Here is an 18,547-nt window from a genome sequence, read left to right as displayed (position 1 = left end):
GTGTACTTGAATGTGTAAAATAAAAAATTAGTATAATCCAAATTATAGACAACTTGTGTGTGTGTGTGTGTGTGTCTGTTTGTATCTTGCCTATCTATCCAATCGATTCGATAGATATAAATATCTTTTTTGACATGAACATGAAGAGAGAAAAAAACAACCAACACACCGAATTCGGTAGTCTTCACCATGATCATCATGATCATCGAAATTCGCTCCAGGAGTTTATTTATTTTTCTTTCTTTTTTTTCGACAAACATAATATACGGTGATGATGATGATGATGATGATGATGATGATTACCGTATATAGATTGTCGCCCAAAGCAAATAATAAGACATACACACACACAGACAAAAGCCATAGTAGTGTAGTGTAGTGTAGTGCAGTGTACACAGTTCAACAACAATGTTTGTACGGATGATGATGATGATGATGATGATGACAAGTCGAAGTCCCTAAAGTGTATCGGTGATATATCTTTCTGCCTCTCACTGGCTCCATATATTACACCTTGTGTGTAATAGATGTGTTTACATTACAGAAAAAAAAAACACACACACACACACACACAGAGAGAGAAAAATTTCTGTTGAACATAACCAAACGAAACGAAACAAAACAAAATGAAACGGTACTTTTTCAATGGAAAAATTTTCTCAAACACCATCACCGGTTTGTTTGATTGGTTGTTTGTGATTAGAAAAAAAAAGAAAATTTTTTTTTGTCACATTGAAATTGTAGAAATTTTTGAAAACAATAATTGAATATATATATATATTGATTACGAAATAATTCAATCAATATGTAGAAGAAATTCTTTGCACACACACACACACACTGAAACCGGTTCAACATCGGAATTATAGAGAATCCGGAAAAATGCAATCACACACACACAATGTTTTTCTCTGGTTGGATATAATTTAATTTTTGTTGTTGTTGTTGTTGTTGTTGTTGAAAGAATTGTGGAAAAACTTTTACAAACTGATGTGTGTGTGTGTGTGTGTGTGTGTGTCTGTGCGTGTGTGAGAATAGAAAATGTTCGTGAAAATGGACAACAACAACAACAACATCAAGTCTCTCTCTCTCTCTCTCTCTTCTAGATAAAAAAAACCTCTTTTTTTCAATTTATTTATTCACATTCAATCAATGTTGTGCTGTGTGAATCAATCTTGATCAGACAAAAAGAAAAAATCCTTCTTATGGATGATCAATCGATCGATCGATCTATCTATCTATGATGTTGACGATGATGATCAATAATCATGATTTTTATTCAATCAATAAATACGAAAAAAAAATGTGATGATGATAGTCGTGTGTAACAAAAAAAAAAATTTATCCCATTCAGCCAGCCAGAAAAAAAATGCCCATGAAAAACCTCGAAACCGAAACTAAGAATCTCAATTCAACATACACACACGACAAAACTTTATTTTTTCGGAATTTTTTTTTAAATAAATTAAAAATTTGCATCACAATAAAATTACATGTTGTTTTCGTGTGGCCATCATCATCATCATCATCGTCTTGGACGATGACGATGGCGATGACGACGACTGACGCCACCACAATGAAAATTTTTCACTCACCATTGCCACGAATATGGAAAAGAACGAAAAAAAAAAAAATTCATCCGATCATCATGTGTATATCGTGAATCCATATGGCCAATTTTGACGAATAACCACCATCGCCACCACCACCACCAAAAACAATTTTTATCCATCATTCAAATCTGAACGAAAAAAAAAACGAAAAATTGTAATGATAGTAATCATTCTAATAGTTTTTTTTTCGGTGAAGATGAATAAAGTCAAATTTCAGTCAGCCAGCCAGTGTACACCTGACATTTCGTTTTTTTTTTATTATTTCTGGCCAACCAGAACCGAATCAAACTTTTAAAAATGATCGACCATCACACACAATGATGATGATGATGATGATGAAAAATCATTTTATTGATCCATGTGATCATATGATGATGATCTTCATCTTTCACAATCTCAAGATCTGTGTAGATCTTGGACAACACAAAACCAAACCAAACCAAACCAAACAAACAAACAAACAGACAAATTTTTGTTTTCTCCACATTATTGTCCAGTAGAGCAAAACATCGTACACTGGACCTTTTTTCTCGGCTTACTCATCCATTGTTGCGGGGTGGAGGAATTTTTCATTTTTTTTTTCATTTTTGATTCGTATAATATTTATTCGAGCAAAAAAAAAAAGAAAAAAAAACCACACACACAAATCTAATCGAATGCGAACATCATCATTATAATCATCATCATCGTCATCGATTCAAGTCAATTGTAATTAGAATTTTTTTCTCTCTCTCTCTCGTCCTTCTATCGAAGAAAATGTGTGTGTTTTAGGCGAATCTTTTCTTGGTTTTTACATCTTGATTATGATCTTGATGATGATGATCATCATCATCATCATTTTGATTATGTCGTCGTCTTAAGATGACGGATGACTTTATTGTGGTTTAATTTTAATTAGAGAACCCGTTTTTTTTCCCGATGATGACGATGATGATGATGATGATGATGATCTAATCACACAATGCACACAACACAAAACAAACACCTTTTTTTTGTATTGTTGCAATCACGATGATTATGATCAATGATGATGGTGATGGTGATCATCATCATTGGCAAATTATCATCCCATGATGATGATGATGATCCGGAAAATCAATTTTGTTTTGTTTTTTCGTTTGGCTGAAAATTTGTAAATTTTTTTTTTCACCAGTTGGTCAATTATGATCAAAGAAAAAAAAACAATGTCTCAATTTGTGACAAGCGATGAAGAGAGAGAGAGAGAGTAAAATTCATCATTTTTCAAGTTTAAAAATCAAGTCATGATTTCAATATTTGATGATGATCATGATGGTGATAGTGGTGGCGGTGGCAATCATGATGATTATGATGATGATGATGATGATTTTTGAATAATTTTTTTTTATGTTGCAATGAAAAATTTTGCACGCAATGAATTTTTCATCATCATCATTCATTTTTATAATGATCATGATCAGTATTTTTTTTGTATATGGAAAACTACTGTGTGTGTCCAAGTCCGAGCGCCATTAGATGGATTGATCATCATCATCATCATCATCAAGGATCTAATCAAATTCATTATAAACAATCGACATTTAGATTAGTTTTCATTATTATCTGGGCGCCAAAATTTGATTTGATTTAATCATCATCAAGATAATCATGAATTCATTTGCTGGACACAAACTATTTAATTTTCCAATTAATTTGATTCGATTAATTTGATCAATTTATTAGTTATGAATCTTGAAATCTTTTGGAGAGATTAGAATAGTAAAGCTCGTCATTTCAATCCATTTGTTGCTTTATCTGACCATATCTGCTTCTTTTTCATCATCTAGCTACATTCGGCCATATTCGTTTGATTCATTCATTACATTTCATTCATTCATTCGTTGTTCATCCACATCATCATTGCCATTCATCATCATCATACGAATATTGTTGTTGTTGTCCATTATGATGATGATGATGATGACCAATACAAAGACGCGGCAACCAAGAAAAAAAAACAAGATTTGAAGCGGATGAATACGAATAGGATAGGATAAAATGATGGAAAATGGACGCCAGATGAAAACATGTTTATTTGCTACGGCTTTTTGCACACAAATCTCATCATCATCGTCATCTCCTATATCATTATTACGGCAACGCGATAGAGAGCGAGCGAGAGAGATTTAAACATTCATCATCAACGAAAAAAAAAAATCCATGTTATCCATCGTATTCGATGCGGCCTTTCCTTCTAATCATCAACCAAGAAGAAAACTGCAAAAAAAAATCTGATGAAAAACTTGCAATTTCACCATAATAATAATTTTTATTTCATATTGGCCATTATTATCCACACACATTCATACACAAACACAACTGGACAAATGATCAAAGCCATCATCATCATCATCTTGAAAGATTATTGTTTTGTCAAGATTTTTCTGGATGGCGGGGCGGTCGGGGGCTGGAGGAAGGAGGGATGAGGTAAGGAAGCAATGGTGATGGTAAAAATATGAGAATGAAATAAAAAAAAAAAAATCCGTGCACGATATTCATCATCATCATCAATGATGATGATGATTGAAAATTTGTTCATGAATTTTGTTTCGTTGTGTGTGTGTGTGTACAATATCGATATTCTGTCATGTTGTGTCCACCACCGCCACGATGATGACGTAGAATCAACGACGATATATATCATTAGTTGATTGACAGAATGATGATGATGATGACGAATATTAAGAAAGAAAAAAAATTTAAAAAAAATCCCGTGACGATAATCTAAATCGTTTGGGCTGGACAGCCAACCAGTTGTGTTGTGTTGTTGTTTTTTTCGTCGGGTTTTTTTTCCTCTTGTGATGATATAACATTTTATTATCATCGAGACCGCACAAAAAAAAAACAGAACGGAACAAATGAAAATCGTGAACGAAAAAAAAAAACAGATAGACAAATTGTTTGTTCACAGGCAGCAACAACATTATTCGATGTGCGCGCGCGTGTGTGTGTGTGTGTGTGAAAACATAATCTAATAATGTGGAAAAAAAACCGGCAATACGGAATTCAAATCAAATCAAATCAAAGTCAAATCAAATCAAATTAGTGTGTAGTAATAATAATAATAATATATAACTTATGGTTTCGAAAATTTAATTATTACAAATGATGGTTCGCTATTTTGACACTTGGGTTATTATAGAATTGATTGGTATACCAAAAACAGCTGAAATATCAGCTGTTAATGGACGATCCCTTTATTTTATTTTTTTTTTTTTGCTGGACACCAAGGATATGTATGGCTTGTCCATATTGTAGTTGTTTTTTTTCCAATTCTAAGGTGTGAAAATATTTTTTTTTGTCCTGGTGTTAATTAAATAATTTCTCTCTAAAAGGTAATTAATTCTCGACCCGAATGGATGAAAAAAAAACCAATTTTTTTTTCTTGATCTTGGCAGAATTTATCCAAACAACAACAACAACAACAACAAAATGAATTTTTCATCATCATCGTCATCACCAACAATTGATTTTCAAAGAAAGAAAACAAAAAAAAAATTCTTTTAAAAGACAACCAAAATTATCGATTGATTGATTGATTGATCGATTGATCGATCGATGAAATTTTTCATGTTCCAGAAATAAAAAGTGGATACAAGTCATCATCATCATCATCTTATTCGAATTTCATTCGTTATTTTTATTTTGTTTTGGCTGTGGATAAGAATGAATGAATAAAAATGTCGAATGTAGAGAGAACAAGAATGAATTCGGTAAATTGACTTGATGGTGATGATGATGATGAAAAAATACTCATCAATCTTGTAACTTGTCACATTATCAAGCAAGCCAAGCAATATACCAAGGTCCCAAGAATTCATAAAACTCTCAGGATTGATCGTCGTCGTCGTCGTCGTCGTTGTTGTTGTTGTTGTTGTTGAACTGAGAAAAAAAACTGTTAGAAAATCATGGTCGGTTGTTGTTGTCGCTGATGATAATGATGATGATGATGATGATTACATTGATGGCATATAGAACACATGGCTGTAGGCTGTATACGCTCGAATCGAATCAAAATCTTTAAAAACCAATCGTAATGACATCATCATCATCATCATCTGTAATAATCAAGGGAAAAAAAATTTTTTGCCAAATTCACAGTATGTGATCATCAGACAGAGACAGAGAGAAAAACCTTTTTCTTGTTCCAATTTTTTTTTTTTGTTCAAAATCGAAACAAAACAGATTTCTTCAAAGTTTTTCATCGTCATCATCATCATCATCGATAATCATCACCGATAATCGTCTTTTCGGTTTTTTGTTTGAGCAAAGAAAAACCATCCATTCATCCATTTATTCAATTCGATTCGATAATCATAATTAACTTTTGTTTTGTTTTGTTTAAATTATATCAAATTAACTACAAAATCATAACGCCATAATCATCATCATCATGATCGACACTTTTTTTTTGTTCAATCATTTAAATCTATTCATTATTCATTCATTGATGGTGGGGGTGGGGTGAATTGGTCTTTGGTGGGGGGTTAATAATGATAAATGTTTGCCAAATGAACCATAACCAAACATAATAATGTATGAGGATTAACAGAAATGAAACAATTATTATAAAACGATTTTGACCAATTGAAAATCGAATGAATTTTTCATTTCATATTTTGTTTTTTTTGTTTTGTTTTGCATCACTGACCATACAATGAAAAATTTTTTTTTTTTTTTTTGATTATTAAAAGGTCAAATTTGAATCTAATTTTCATTTTTCTGTGGTCATTTTTTTTGTCTTGTTTTAGTGTTGTTAAAATTTGAATTTTTTTTTGTTTTTTTTTTGATCCACCACCACTGTATAAAGTGTATGTGTAAAGTGGCTGTAATCCAACATGTGGTGGTGTCATTGCCATTTCATAATGACATATAGGATGATAATAGGATCGAATTGTGATTTGAAAATTCCCATTGGAATTATGGCCGAAAAGATAACAAATTTTTTTTGCATTTTTGTCTAATTAACTATCATAAACAGAAGTGTTGTATTAATCACCACCTTTGTAGTGTCATTCCCCATGGGTCAAAAGCCATAAAATACGATTCGAAAACGAAAACGAAAAAAAAAAAATTCTCAGCCCTACGTTTGACATTGTGGTTAGTGGTTAGTGTGTGTGTGTGTGTGTGTGTGTGGAATCGTCACAAAATCTCAAAATGTCTTCAGGCTTGTTATGTGTTTTTTTTCCAGCAAAAAAAAAGAAAAAAAACTCTGGATTATCAAATACCAAAAAAAAAAAAAAAAAAAATTGGAATCATTATCATCACATCACATCATATGCACGCATTGTGGCCTGAAGATAAAACGAAAACAAAATAAACGTGCCAACTGCAGAAACCAAACACACAAACAGACAAAGTTGTGGTAAAAATTTGGATCAATAGTTTGAATGTATTGTGTATGTGTGTGTGTGATTGTCTTTTTTTTTCAATTCCATTCAACAACGAACAAGTGTGTTGATGACGATGAAAATTTTTTAAAAAAAAATGACTATTACACACACACAAACGCAGTAACAAAAGTGAATGGATGAAATTTCAAAACTTTTTTCTTTTTTGGCCTTTTTAAAATAATGTGTCAAATAATGGCGAAAATGAAGCCATCATCATCATCATCAATGAGAATTTGAAATGAAACCAAAATGGATTGATTGGATATGATAGACATGTTCGTTATATTTTATTCTGGTTTCTTTTTTTACACACACACAAAAATTTTTGACCAAAACAATAACTGGCCGGCATGTGTGTGTGTGAAAACAAAATGTCCAGTATATAAATGAAAAATGAAAAGAAAATCCATCAAGATTTTTTTTTTTCAGGACACTAGAGCTGCTCACCTGACATAGTCCAGTGGATATCCATCTCCATCCATATTAGATTTGATGAAAAAGAGTGAATGAAATAAATAGAAAAAAAAACGTGACATTCCAACATTTCCATCATCATTGACGAAACAAAACGAAATGAATCCCTTATCATTCTTTTCAATTGATGATAATTTCATTCTATCCATCATCAATGGTTGATGTTGGATAAAAAAAAATTTGTCGTCATAACATCATCTGACAAAACAATGACAATGACCACCACCACCACCAATACCATAATATACAGTGTACATAAGTGTTCGTGTGCCATTTGATGGTGATGGTGATGGAAATCATCATCATTATCAACCACGATGGATAAAATGTTTCGTTTTGTTTCGTTTTTTTTTTTTTTTTTTTTTGATTAATTTCAACTCATTCATCAATCAATCAAACATTTATTCATTTCATTCAATGAAATCAGGTATATAAAAATGACTTTTATGTTAAAATAGCCACTGTTGTGTGTTTTTGTTTGTTCGTTTGTCTGTGTACGATGTGTATATGTGTGTGTGTCTAATTCACTTGTTTTGTTTCATTTTGTTCAGCATTTTTTTTTTTTTTTTTTTTTGATCTTTGGGCTGGGTATTTTTTTTCTCTCTCTCTCTCTCTCTCTCTCTCTCTCTCTCTATTCTGGTTGATGATGGATTGGCCACCAGAAAAAAAATCATATAATTGCCATCATCATCATCATCGTTGTTTTTGTTTTGTTTTGGGTGGAATCCATTTCGGTTGATGACGATGACGATGATGATGATGATGATGATGTTTGATGTTTGATGTTCCATACGGTGACACATACAACCAGTTATTATTATTAGCCAGAAATATAGAAAAAAAAATCAGAAATACAAATTCATTGAGGCGAATACAACAGAAACGAAAAAAAAAACAAACCAACGGCCACATCATAGGAAGTGGCCAGAAAAAAAAAGTTTGATAAAAATGACAATTTTTTCTATTTTTCGTCCATCAATTCATTTCAGGATGCGCGTGTGTAGCCAGATTCATATATGTGGATTGTCCTCCTACTACTACTACTACTACAACTCTCTATTTCTATACTTCATTGGTCATCATTATAATTTGGTCACATTGATTTTGTTTTTGTTTTTTGTTTTTAATAAATCAATTTTTCAATAAAACAACCGAAAAAAAGGGTACAAAATGTAGAAATAGCCGAAATTGATTTTTTATTTCGAATCATTCAAAATGACACTGTGTGACACACACACACACGATTCACTTCCGTTTGTTTTTCTAAAATATCTCGCTTCTATTTCCGTTTCAATCCATTATGATGACGACATTTTTGCATTTATTTATTCCGGTTTCTCTCGTTCTCTCTCTGTTTCAGACACATTTCATCTGGTTGATTCAATTTGTGAAAGAGGAAAAAAAACCAAAGTTCCAGATATTTTGTGTAAGGAAAAAAAAAATTCGCTAAATTCATTCAATCGTGATGGATGGATTTCATCGATATTTTTCGAATGATAAAAAGCCAGAAATTCATCGTATATCATCATCTAATGTGTGTGTGTAAATGTCACCAAGAGAAAAGAAAAAAACATAGCTAAACTTATACAAACACGTCAAAAGCCAATCGAAAATGTTGTTAGCTAGCGTGAATTGATGAAAATTGAATAGTGATGGCATTGGTGGCATTGGTGATGGTGATGGACAAATTAAATATTTACACATTGAATTTGGGCCAAACATTTTCGATTTTCTTTCATCATCATTGCTGTGTACCAATGAACCAATGAACCAAACAGCAGCAGCAGCAGCAGCATAAAAAAATTCGTATTTTGACATTCGAAAAATAGATTATTTGGAAAAAAAGCTAATTAATGGACATTTGAAAATGAATGAAATGAAATATTGGGTATGTGTGTGGCAACCAAAGAAGAAAATTGGAAATTCTCAATGACGACGACGACGAATATCGATTCATTCGACATCATCTATATCGACTATTTGGAACTGATATGTGTCTAAATAGTGAATTCCGTTCGATTTTTTTTTTTCGTTGTCGTTGTTGTTATTGTTGATTGGTCACTACACCATTAATGATGACCATAGTTTGGTCAAATGATGATGATGATAATGGCTAGTTGAACCATAGTTAATTAATAATTATCTACCACCATCATTATGTCCCGTTTTCTTTCTCTCTCTCTCTTTCCCGGTTTTCCTGGCTTGTCATTGTCATTGTCATTATTTTGCTGCGGTAATGATGATAATAACCGAAAGGAAAGAGAGGAGGAAAAAACTGCGAAAAAAAATATTCGATAAACGAAAAAAAAAATTTTTCGTTTGAAATAATCAACCAACAGCAGCAGCAGCAACGGGAAAAAAACAAAAATTTAGCCGTTTGAATCGAATCAGGCAAAATAAAAAAAAAAAACATTGATGACAACGACAACAACAACAACAACGATATCCATATATTTATTGCTGGAATGAACACACACAGGACACAATCGACATCTATTCATTATTTGCTTCCGTTTTTGTTGTTGTTGTTGTTGCTTCCTTCATCATCATTCTGTTTAGTCATTGTTGTTGTTGTTGTTGTTGTTGCTGCTGCTGCTTTTTTAGGCTTTTCCATTCCATTCCATTCATTCATCATCATTTTCAAACGTTTTTTTTTGTGCGTTATCGCAATACAAATCATCTTCGTGAAATGAAATAAAAAAAAAAAAAATAAACCAACGAACAAAATGGAATGAAAATAGAAGAAAAAAAAAATTTTGTGACACACGCCCAAGAATTCATTGAAGCAAGTCTCTCTCTCTCTCTCTCTCTTGTTGGCTGGTTGGTTGTTGTTTACGAACCGGTCAACCCAATGATGATGATGATGATGATGATCTACCACCATCGCCATCGCCATCGCCATCGCCATCGCCATCGCCATCACCATCACCATCATCGAAAATGTATTGTCAATTTAGATTACTAATAATAATTCTTTGCCCAAGAGAGATAGAGAAATATGTATATGTTCAGTAGTACTCGATATATCCGTTTTTTTTTGTTGTTGTAATTGTAGTTGTTCACTTTACCAGCAGCAGCAGCAGCAGCAATCATAAGGATTCATCATTATATTATGCCAGAATACATACAATTTTTTTCAGGTGCAATCGAACCTGTTATTTTATTTATTTATTTATGTATTTTTTTTTCTCTCTCTCTCTACACATCTTGGATCATTTAGCTAGTTTAAAAGATCCAAGATAACAGCAACAACAATGATGTGGATCTATGAAATTTTTGTGGATAAAAAACACACACAAACTATAATGATGATGATCATCAAATTAACTACCATATATCATTATTATTTTATGGAAAAAAAACCATGATAATGATGACGATGATGATTAGGATTGTGGTGGTATAATGGATAGAAAACCACCATATATCACACACACATACACACACACAATGATCTTTGATCATTCTCCTCCTGTGTGTGTCTGCATGGTTGAGCAATAGTCGTATAAAACATCATCATCATCATCATTTGTGATCAGCAATATACAATTTAATTGGCCATTAAATAACTGTAATCATGGTGGCTTGCCTGCATGCCTGCCTGGCTAGTTTTTTTTTTTTTTGCTTGATTATCATCGGTGCATGGTTTCAGGTTGTTGTTTTTCGCCAGAATTTTTTTTTTTTTTTTTTGTTGATTTGATTAGATTGGATTAATATGTGTAGTGGTAGCAGAAGAAAAAAGGATTATGATTGTTGCCTGAAGCGTCCAATGGCTGTTAATCTTAATCATGAAAAATGATGATCATCATCACGATGATTTATATATAGAGTCAGCAATTTGAAAAACACCAAGAAAAATAACATTATGCTCAGTGGCTATTTTGTTCAGTGTTTTTTTTCTTCTATTTCTCGGCCAAAGTCATCACATCAAAGGATTTTTTCTTCTCTCTCCATCCATCCATCCATCCATGCGTTCAATCGCATACAAACAAAAAAATTAGCCAACCTATATGTCATATATATATTATAAATGGCTGCCACTACCAGAAAAAAAACAACAACAACAGCAACTCTTTCCGAAATTCCATCATCATCATCATCATCATCGTGATGAACAATAACAAAACGAAACATAATGGTGAAATGGCCAAATTGAATTATATGTTATAAAATATGGACAACAACAACAACAATAACAAGAAATTGATAATGATAATGATGATGGAATGATACATTGGGCACCACCGTTACCACCACCACCACCACACGACTACGACACAACAACGTCAAAACATCATTTTGTGTATGTGTGTGTGTCTGTAATCACACAATTTACATATATGTGATGGAATTGAATTTGCATCTTTCTCTTTGAATGATGATGATGATGATTATGATGGATTTTCATTCATTTCCGTATTCACAAAATGGAAAAATTTTTCTTTCTGTGTTTTGTTGAATAATTATCGCATTAAATTATCATTAACCACCTGATCCAAACATTGATACTACTAAATGATCATTATCATTAGATTAGATATGAATGGATATTTTGTTTGCATGGTCGCTTGACCATTAACCTAATCTTGATAATAAAGTAGACAGAAATAGTAGTACTAGAAGTAGTAGTGGGCCATCATTTTCTTTCTTACTATCTTCATAATTCAATTGATGTGAAAAAATTTTCATTCAAAAAAAAAAAAGAAGAAAAAAAATCCACTAATGATGATGAAGAGATAAACTCTCTGTGCACAAAAAAAAATTTGTCATAAGGAAGAGATTTGAAGACCAACAACAATGCAAATGTCAAATTCAAAAAAAAAAAAATGAATAAAATGCTTCATTCTTTGTGGTAACAAAAAAAAAAGAAAATATTTTTAAAATGGCGGGGATTTTTTTTTTGTTTTTTAATGATGATGATGATTGAACAATAAATGATGTCCATAGTCCACAATGAATACCATAGTGATCAATAGATAGATAATTGACGTTTTTTCAACCACAACAACCACAACCGTACCTCAGTGTGGGGACAGACAAAAAAAAATTGTCACCACTTGTCATATACAGCCATAACCATCCAATGTTATTGTTTGGCGCTCTGGATGTGATGAACCAGAATTTTTTTTTGTTTTTGTTTTTCATATGCTGATTAGATAATCATAACCAACCAAACAAACAAACAAACAAACAAAATTGAAATAAAATGACAAATCCAGCATTTTGTCTCCCGCTCTCTCTCTCACTCTGGGATTCTTTTGTAGTAAACAAGGTCAAGCATATAATTAACCTTCGAACTTGATTTGAAATGATGATTTTTTTTTGTTTTGTTTTTATTTCATTTCATTTGATCGATTGATTGATTGATTGATTGAAAATGATAATAATTGCCAACGCGGCCGCCGCCGCACACGACTTAATTTCATCGACTACAACGACGACGACACGATTTATCAAATCATTCAAGTCAATCAAATCAAGTCAAGTTCAATTATATATGATTCTTAATACACTGGGTATTATTTTGTTCATGAATCACAATATTCTCATCATCATCATCATCATCATCATTCAAACGGAACAAATTTACTTCCATAAACACTACTATATCTCCTCGTTTGACTGATAAAATGATTGAAACAAAATCAAATCAAATCAACACTCAATCACTCACTCACTCACTCACTCGATGATGATGAAATTATTTGATCATGGCACGCATATGGCACACTTTAGCCATACATATAAACAAATAACACACACACACATAATAATGGGCAATTATCATCGCTTGCGGCCATATTTTACATGTTTCCAAATGAACCTGGAATCGTTGATGATTATGGCTAATAAAAAAAAAATTGGCTTTTTTTTCTCCTTTCCAAAAATTGTCATTATTATTATTGCAAATTTATTAAGAAAATTTTTTTTTCTCGATTCTCCATTTTCTTGTTGAAAATGTTTATGACATAATGATAATCATGATAATAATAATAATAATAACAACAAAATATCAATGAGAGAGAGAGAGAAAAAAAATTGGTGATGCTATGAAATGAAAATTGGATCAATTGTGAATCAATCAATTTTTGGTATTTAATTTTTTGTATTTTTTTTTCATTCGTTTTTTTTCTTTTGATTAATCAATAATCGATATATTTACAAATAGTTATTTTTCATATTATATTAATGTATATAATGATGATGATGATGATATATGTTCAAATCGCAAAAAAAAAAAAAATTTTGTGTTTGTTTTTGTTTGTTTTTTCAATCAAAATCCATCTAAATAAAGAAATGAAGAGACCAATAAGAATAAGATGTCTGTGTGTGTGTGAGTGTGTATGTGTGGAATAAGATGAGATTAAATTGTCCTGTTTTTTGTGAATAGGATGTTGTTGTTGTTGTTGTTGTTGATGATCATCATTATACACCAAATTGAAATTGATGATGTAATAAATATTGAACAGAAAAAATGTTTTTCGTTTTCGTTTTTTTTTTATTTTACAAAAATAAAACCGCGTGGGCGTCCACTGTGTTTTTGTTTGTTTGTTATGAAATTGGATATTTTTTGTTTGACAAACGAGCAGAACAGAACAGAAACAAACAAACAAACAGAAAACATGGTGGTCTTGATCATGATGATGTTGGAAACAATTTTTATTTGCTTGTTTGGAACGAAAATTGGAAAAAAAAAACGTTAATTGAATGCTGATGATGATGAATTTTTGGTCTAGTAGCTTGTATTTTTTTTTGTGGCAAGTGATGTGATGAAAAATTTTTTCGTTTCTTCTAAATTTTTTTTTTAAATCCATAATAGCTGCCCAGTGGGTATGATTTTCTGTCCATTCAGTCTTGTTGTTGCTGATGATGATGATGATCATGATCAATCAATGAGTGTGAGAAATGATGATGATGATGATGAGAAAAGAACAAATGGGCGTTCATATGTTTAATGATGATGATGGTAGTTGTTGTTGGTAGTGGTGGTGGTCGTAGTGATGATGGTGATAATGATGTGATGTAATTTGAAGATTAACTTTGACACAAATTGATTCAAGTTCTTTTTTTTCCAATAAAGGGCGCGGATCAGATACTTAACAAGGAAATGGTTATTTTTTTTTGTCGATAATGATGGATTGAGATTCGATTTAAGTGACACACAAAAACATTGAATTTGAATGTTTTTTTTTCGCCCTTCTCCCACCGAAATGCTCACATAGTACAACACACACACACACACACCATAAACACAATGAAAGAATGAATGATGTGATTAAATATGAGATAATGACATTGGATGTTCATTCGGTGAGGTTTGATAATGATTTTGCATCTGTTGTAATCTTGTTGTTTGTACATTATTTGGATCACCATTATTACCACCATTAGAGGATGCGGCGGCGGCGGCAGCAGCAGCTGCCGCTTCACCTGGCGGTAAATACATACTAATCATGTCACGTAAATCAGTATTGCACGGTCGTCTTACAGCTGTTGCTGCAGCGGCAACAGCCGCTGCCATCGTATTCGGTGAATTACCACTATGACCTGATGATTCTGATTTCAATGATAATGATGATGATCCAGTGCCCGATATTGGACTTGCTGATGAACCCATCGATGAATATGCTGATCCAGAGATTGGTGCCATCGATGAATAATTTGTCGAACCATTCATATATGGCATTGGCATTGAACTGCCAGGCATCGTCATTTGTGACATATCATAACGACCATATAAACCACCATTTGCAGCAGCCATACTTGCCGCTGCAGCACTACTATAACCAGCGGCAGCAGCATGTTGTTGATATGCTTCATGCATCAAACCACTTGGATAACCATTGGTCATATAACCATTCATTTGGCCATACATATCTCGGCTTACTTGTTGTACAGCAGCGGCAGCTGCTGCTGCAGCCGCTGATGAACTACTATGATGATGATGATGATGATGGTGATTACGGCTAGTTGGCATCGTTGTATCCGATGACAATGATGTTGCTGATGATGATAATCCAGTAGAATTAATACCTGGATATTTATCTTTTTTTATCAACGTTTTTGTCTTTCTTCGTGGTCTATATTTATAATCAGGATGTTCTTTCATATGAACAGCACGTAAACGTTTTGCTTCATCAATAAATGGTCGTTTTTCTATTTCAGATAATTCCTTCCAATCGGCACCTAAACGTTTACTTATTTCAGAATTGTGCATTTTTGGATGTTCTTGAGCCATCTTTTTTTTGTATCAAAAGGAAAGAAACAATTATCGAAAAATGGAAAAAAACAAGAAAAATCAAAACATTAATCAATGGAAATGAGAAAATTAGATTTAAAAAAAAATCGATCGATTGATCGATCGATTGAATAATCATGTTCATTATCATTACTTTACGTCTTTGGCCACGGCTCCAAACCATAAATGCATTCATAGGACGTTTAACACGATCAATTTCTTTTTTATTGATTGAATTTGAATTATGATGATGATGATGATTATTATTATTATTATGATGATGATGTGTACTTTGATTATTATTATTGGAACTATGATTCGTACTTAATGATGATGATGATGATGACGATGATGACGTAGCCGTTGTTGTTGCATGTAAATGATGTTGTTGTTGTTGTTGTTGTTGCTGTTGTTGTTGTTGTTGTTGTGAATTTGGTGTTGAGGTCGGTGTTGGTGGTGTCATTACCGATGATGGTAACTGTTGTGGTATTGATGTTTGATGATGATGATGGCTAAATGCTTTTAGATCATGTGCATCCATTGTATGTTGATGGTGGGGATGATGCGGATGATGATGTGGATGATGATGGCCGGCTGCTGCTGCTGCCAAACCAAATGGTGTATACGCGGAATAATCGCGTTCTAATGTGGCCATTGTGGCCGTTGTTGGATGATAGAATGCCGTTTTGAATGTTTAGTTGTATTGAAGATAACCAGAAAATAGAAATATTCGATTGATGAGATGAATTGATTGAATCAATCAACAATGTAAACACATTTTTTTTCAATCACGGTATATATTAAAACAATAAAAAAAACCGAAAAACAAAACAGAAAAAAAACAATTGTCAACCGTCGGGTTGTTTTGTTTTCAAATCAGTTATTGTTCATCGAAAAATTTAATTTGCATCATCAATGTCAACTTATTATATGATCATCATCATGACAATAGTTTATTGAACAACAACAATATGAATTTCGAATTGAAACACTTGGTATTTGAAACACTATGTGTATTGAATTTGAATGAAAATTGTTTTGTTGTCATCGACAATGGATTTGTGATGATAAAGATCAATTTCTGGTCTGAAGAGTTTCTTTTAGATTATATTGAATTTGGACATTAAATGACGACGAATAAAACGGGGCAATGAATTTGAAACTTTTTTTTCTCGGATATAATGCACACAAACAAACAAAAAAAAAACACACAGTGTAGAAACAACCAAAACTTGGATAGAGAGAGTATTCTTTTTTTTTCGGGTCCAAACACAGCTACAACAAAGCCCAAGAAAAAAAAATTGAAGACAAAATCAATACACACACAGACAAGATGAAGTGAAGCTGTGAAGAGAACCAGATTCAATTGGTAGAAAAAAAAAATTTTTTTCTACACTAGTTAGATTTTCTAGGGACACTTTTTTTGCAGTCGTCCTATTTGTTCATGGATCTATAGACAGAAAGAGAGAGAGAGAGAGAGAGATGTATTGTTGGAACTCAAGATGAAATTTGACAATAAAAAAAAAAGAAAACAAAATAGCACACACACACACACACAAAAACAGAGTAAACAGCAGTAAAGACAAGAAGATGTACGTTTTTGTGTGTATATATGTGACACAACACATCACAATGACAAACCAAACCAAAGAAGAAAAAAAAATAGAGAAGGATCTTTTTCTTTCTGGTCGGTTGGTTAGTTTTCTTCTTTTTTTTCGTTCGTTCGTTCGTTCGTTAGCTAGTTGGTTGGTTGACTGGTTGGTTGTGGAACAAAAAAAAAAATTGTAGCCCTTAGAAATAGGAGAAAAAAAAATAATATCGATGGATAGAAGATAACAGTTTTTGTTGTTGTTGTTGTTGTCGTTGTTGTTGATGATGAGAATTTATAATTCTTCTTTTACACTTTTATTACATTGGCTATGTGTGTATGTATCTTGTGTCCGTTTGCTTGCATTGACCTGTACAAACTAATTGAGCTAGTAGCCATGGCTAGCTAGCTAGATTAGATAGTCGTGATATTTGCTTGCAGTGTGTACCAAATAGCAACAACACACACACTTTTTTGTTGTTGCTTTTCATCACATCATAAAAAAAAATCTCTTAAACTCGATTGGCTGTTGTATTGCTTCACGTATGGTAGAAACAAAACAAAACAAAACAATAAAAAAAAATAGAGGCAGAGGTAGAATGATGATAACATGAACTATGAGCTGAAATAATGGCCATTCCTCTTTATATTGTTTATTGTTAATAATATGACTATCCTACTTGATGGTTAAAGACCGCCTACTTGTGTATGTTGATGATACATACACAAACACAGAAAGAAAGAGAGAGAGAGAGAGACGCATCAACAGTAAGATTGCTGTTGTCTTTTATCAACACACACATAAAACCATGATGATCATTTTATATTTGGGTATTACACGGTGACGCCTTCTTTTTTTTTCTCTTCATCAAACATTCCAACACGCAATTTCTTTATTTTTTTTTTTAAACCATCCAAAACAACTCATCCATACAGAGAATGAGACAGAGAGAGAGAGAGAGAGAGAGAGAGAGAAAGAAAGATGGAAAAAAGGGACACACACACATACAATGTCTGCAAACTAAAAAAAAAAAAAAAAAAAAAAAAACAAACCGTTTCAATACGCATGTACTTCATCTCAACATTTATACTCAGAAAAAAATTTGTATATATAAAACTGATGGCGGGTATATATTGAATAGTAATAGTGAAGCCAAGCCAAGCCAACAACCTAAAAAAAAAAAAAAAAAACAGGAACAAGAAACAATAGACGGTAATGACA

The 18,547-nt window shown here is 32.3% G+C and overlaps 1 protein-coding gene across 1 annotated transcript; it reads right to left on the bottom strand.

Annotated features, from left to right (window-relative positions):
• Positions 1–13,642: 13,642 nt before the first annotated feature.
• SoxN (SRY-box transcription factor soxNeuro) lies at positions 13,643–17,782 on the bottom strand. Its single transcript, XM_075735491.1, has 2 exons — positions 15,892–17,782; positions 13,643–15,737 (listed from the first exon to the last, which is right to left on the bottom strand). The coding sequence occupies exons 1-2, from the start codon at positions 16,390–16,392 to the stop codon at positions 14,775–14,777; spliced, it is 1,464 nt and encodes a 487-aa protein (XP_075591606.1). The 5' UTR covers positions 16,393–17,782; the 3' UTR covers positions 13,643–14,774.
• Between the last annotated feature and the right edge of the window lie 765 nt (positions 17,783–18,547).

The sequence above is a fragment of the Dermatophagoides farinae genome, chromosome 1 (genome assembly GCF_024713945.1).
Source record: "Dermatophagoides farinae isolate YC_2012a chromosome 1, ASM2471394v1, whole genome shotgun sequence".
NCBI classification, from domain to species: Eukaryota; Metazoa; Arthropoda; class Arachnida; order Sarcoptiformes; family Pyroglyphidae; genus Dermatophagoides; species Dermatophagoides farinae.
The sequence above is the reverse complement of the archived record's forward strand: the minus strand, read 5'-3'. Positions and strand labels throughout refer to the sequence as shown.

What these genes read in the sequence shown, in the direction of transcription:
- SoxN (XM_075735491.1), bottom strand. Translation starts at nt 16,392, where the DNA reads ATGGCCACATTAGAACGCGATTATTCCGCGTATACACCATTTGGTTTG. An exon ending in GCCGTGGCCAAAGACGTAAA is followed by an intron (nt 15,738 to 15,891) that starts GTAATGATAATG and finishes TACAAAAAAAAG; the next exon opens with ATGGCTCAAGAACATCCAAA.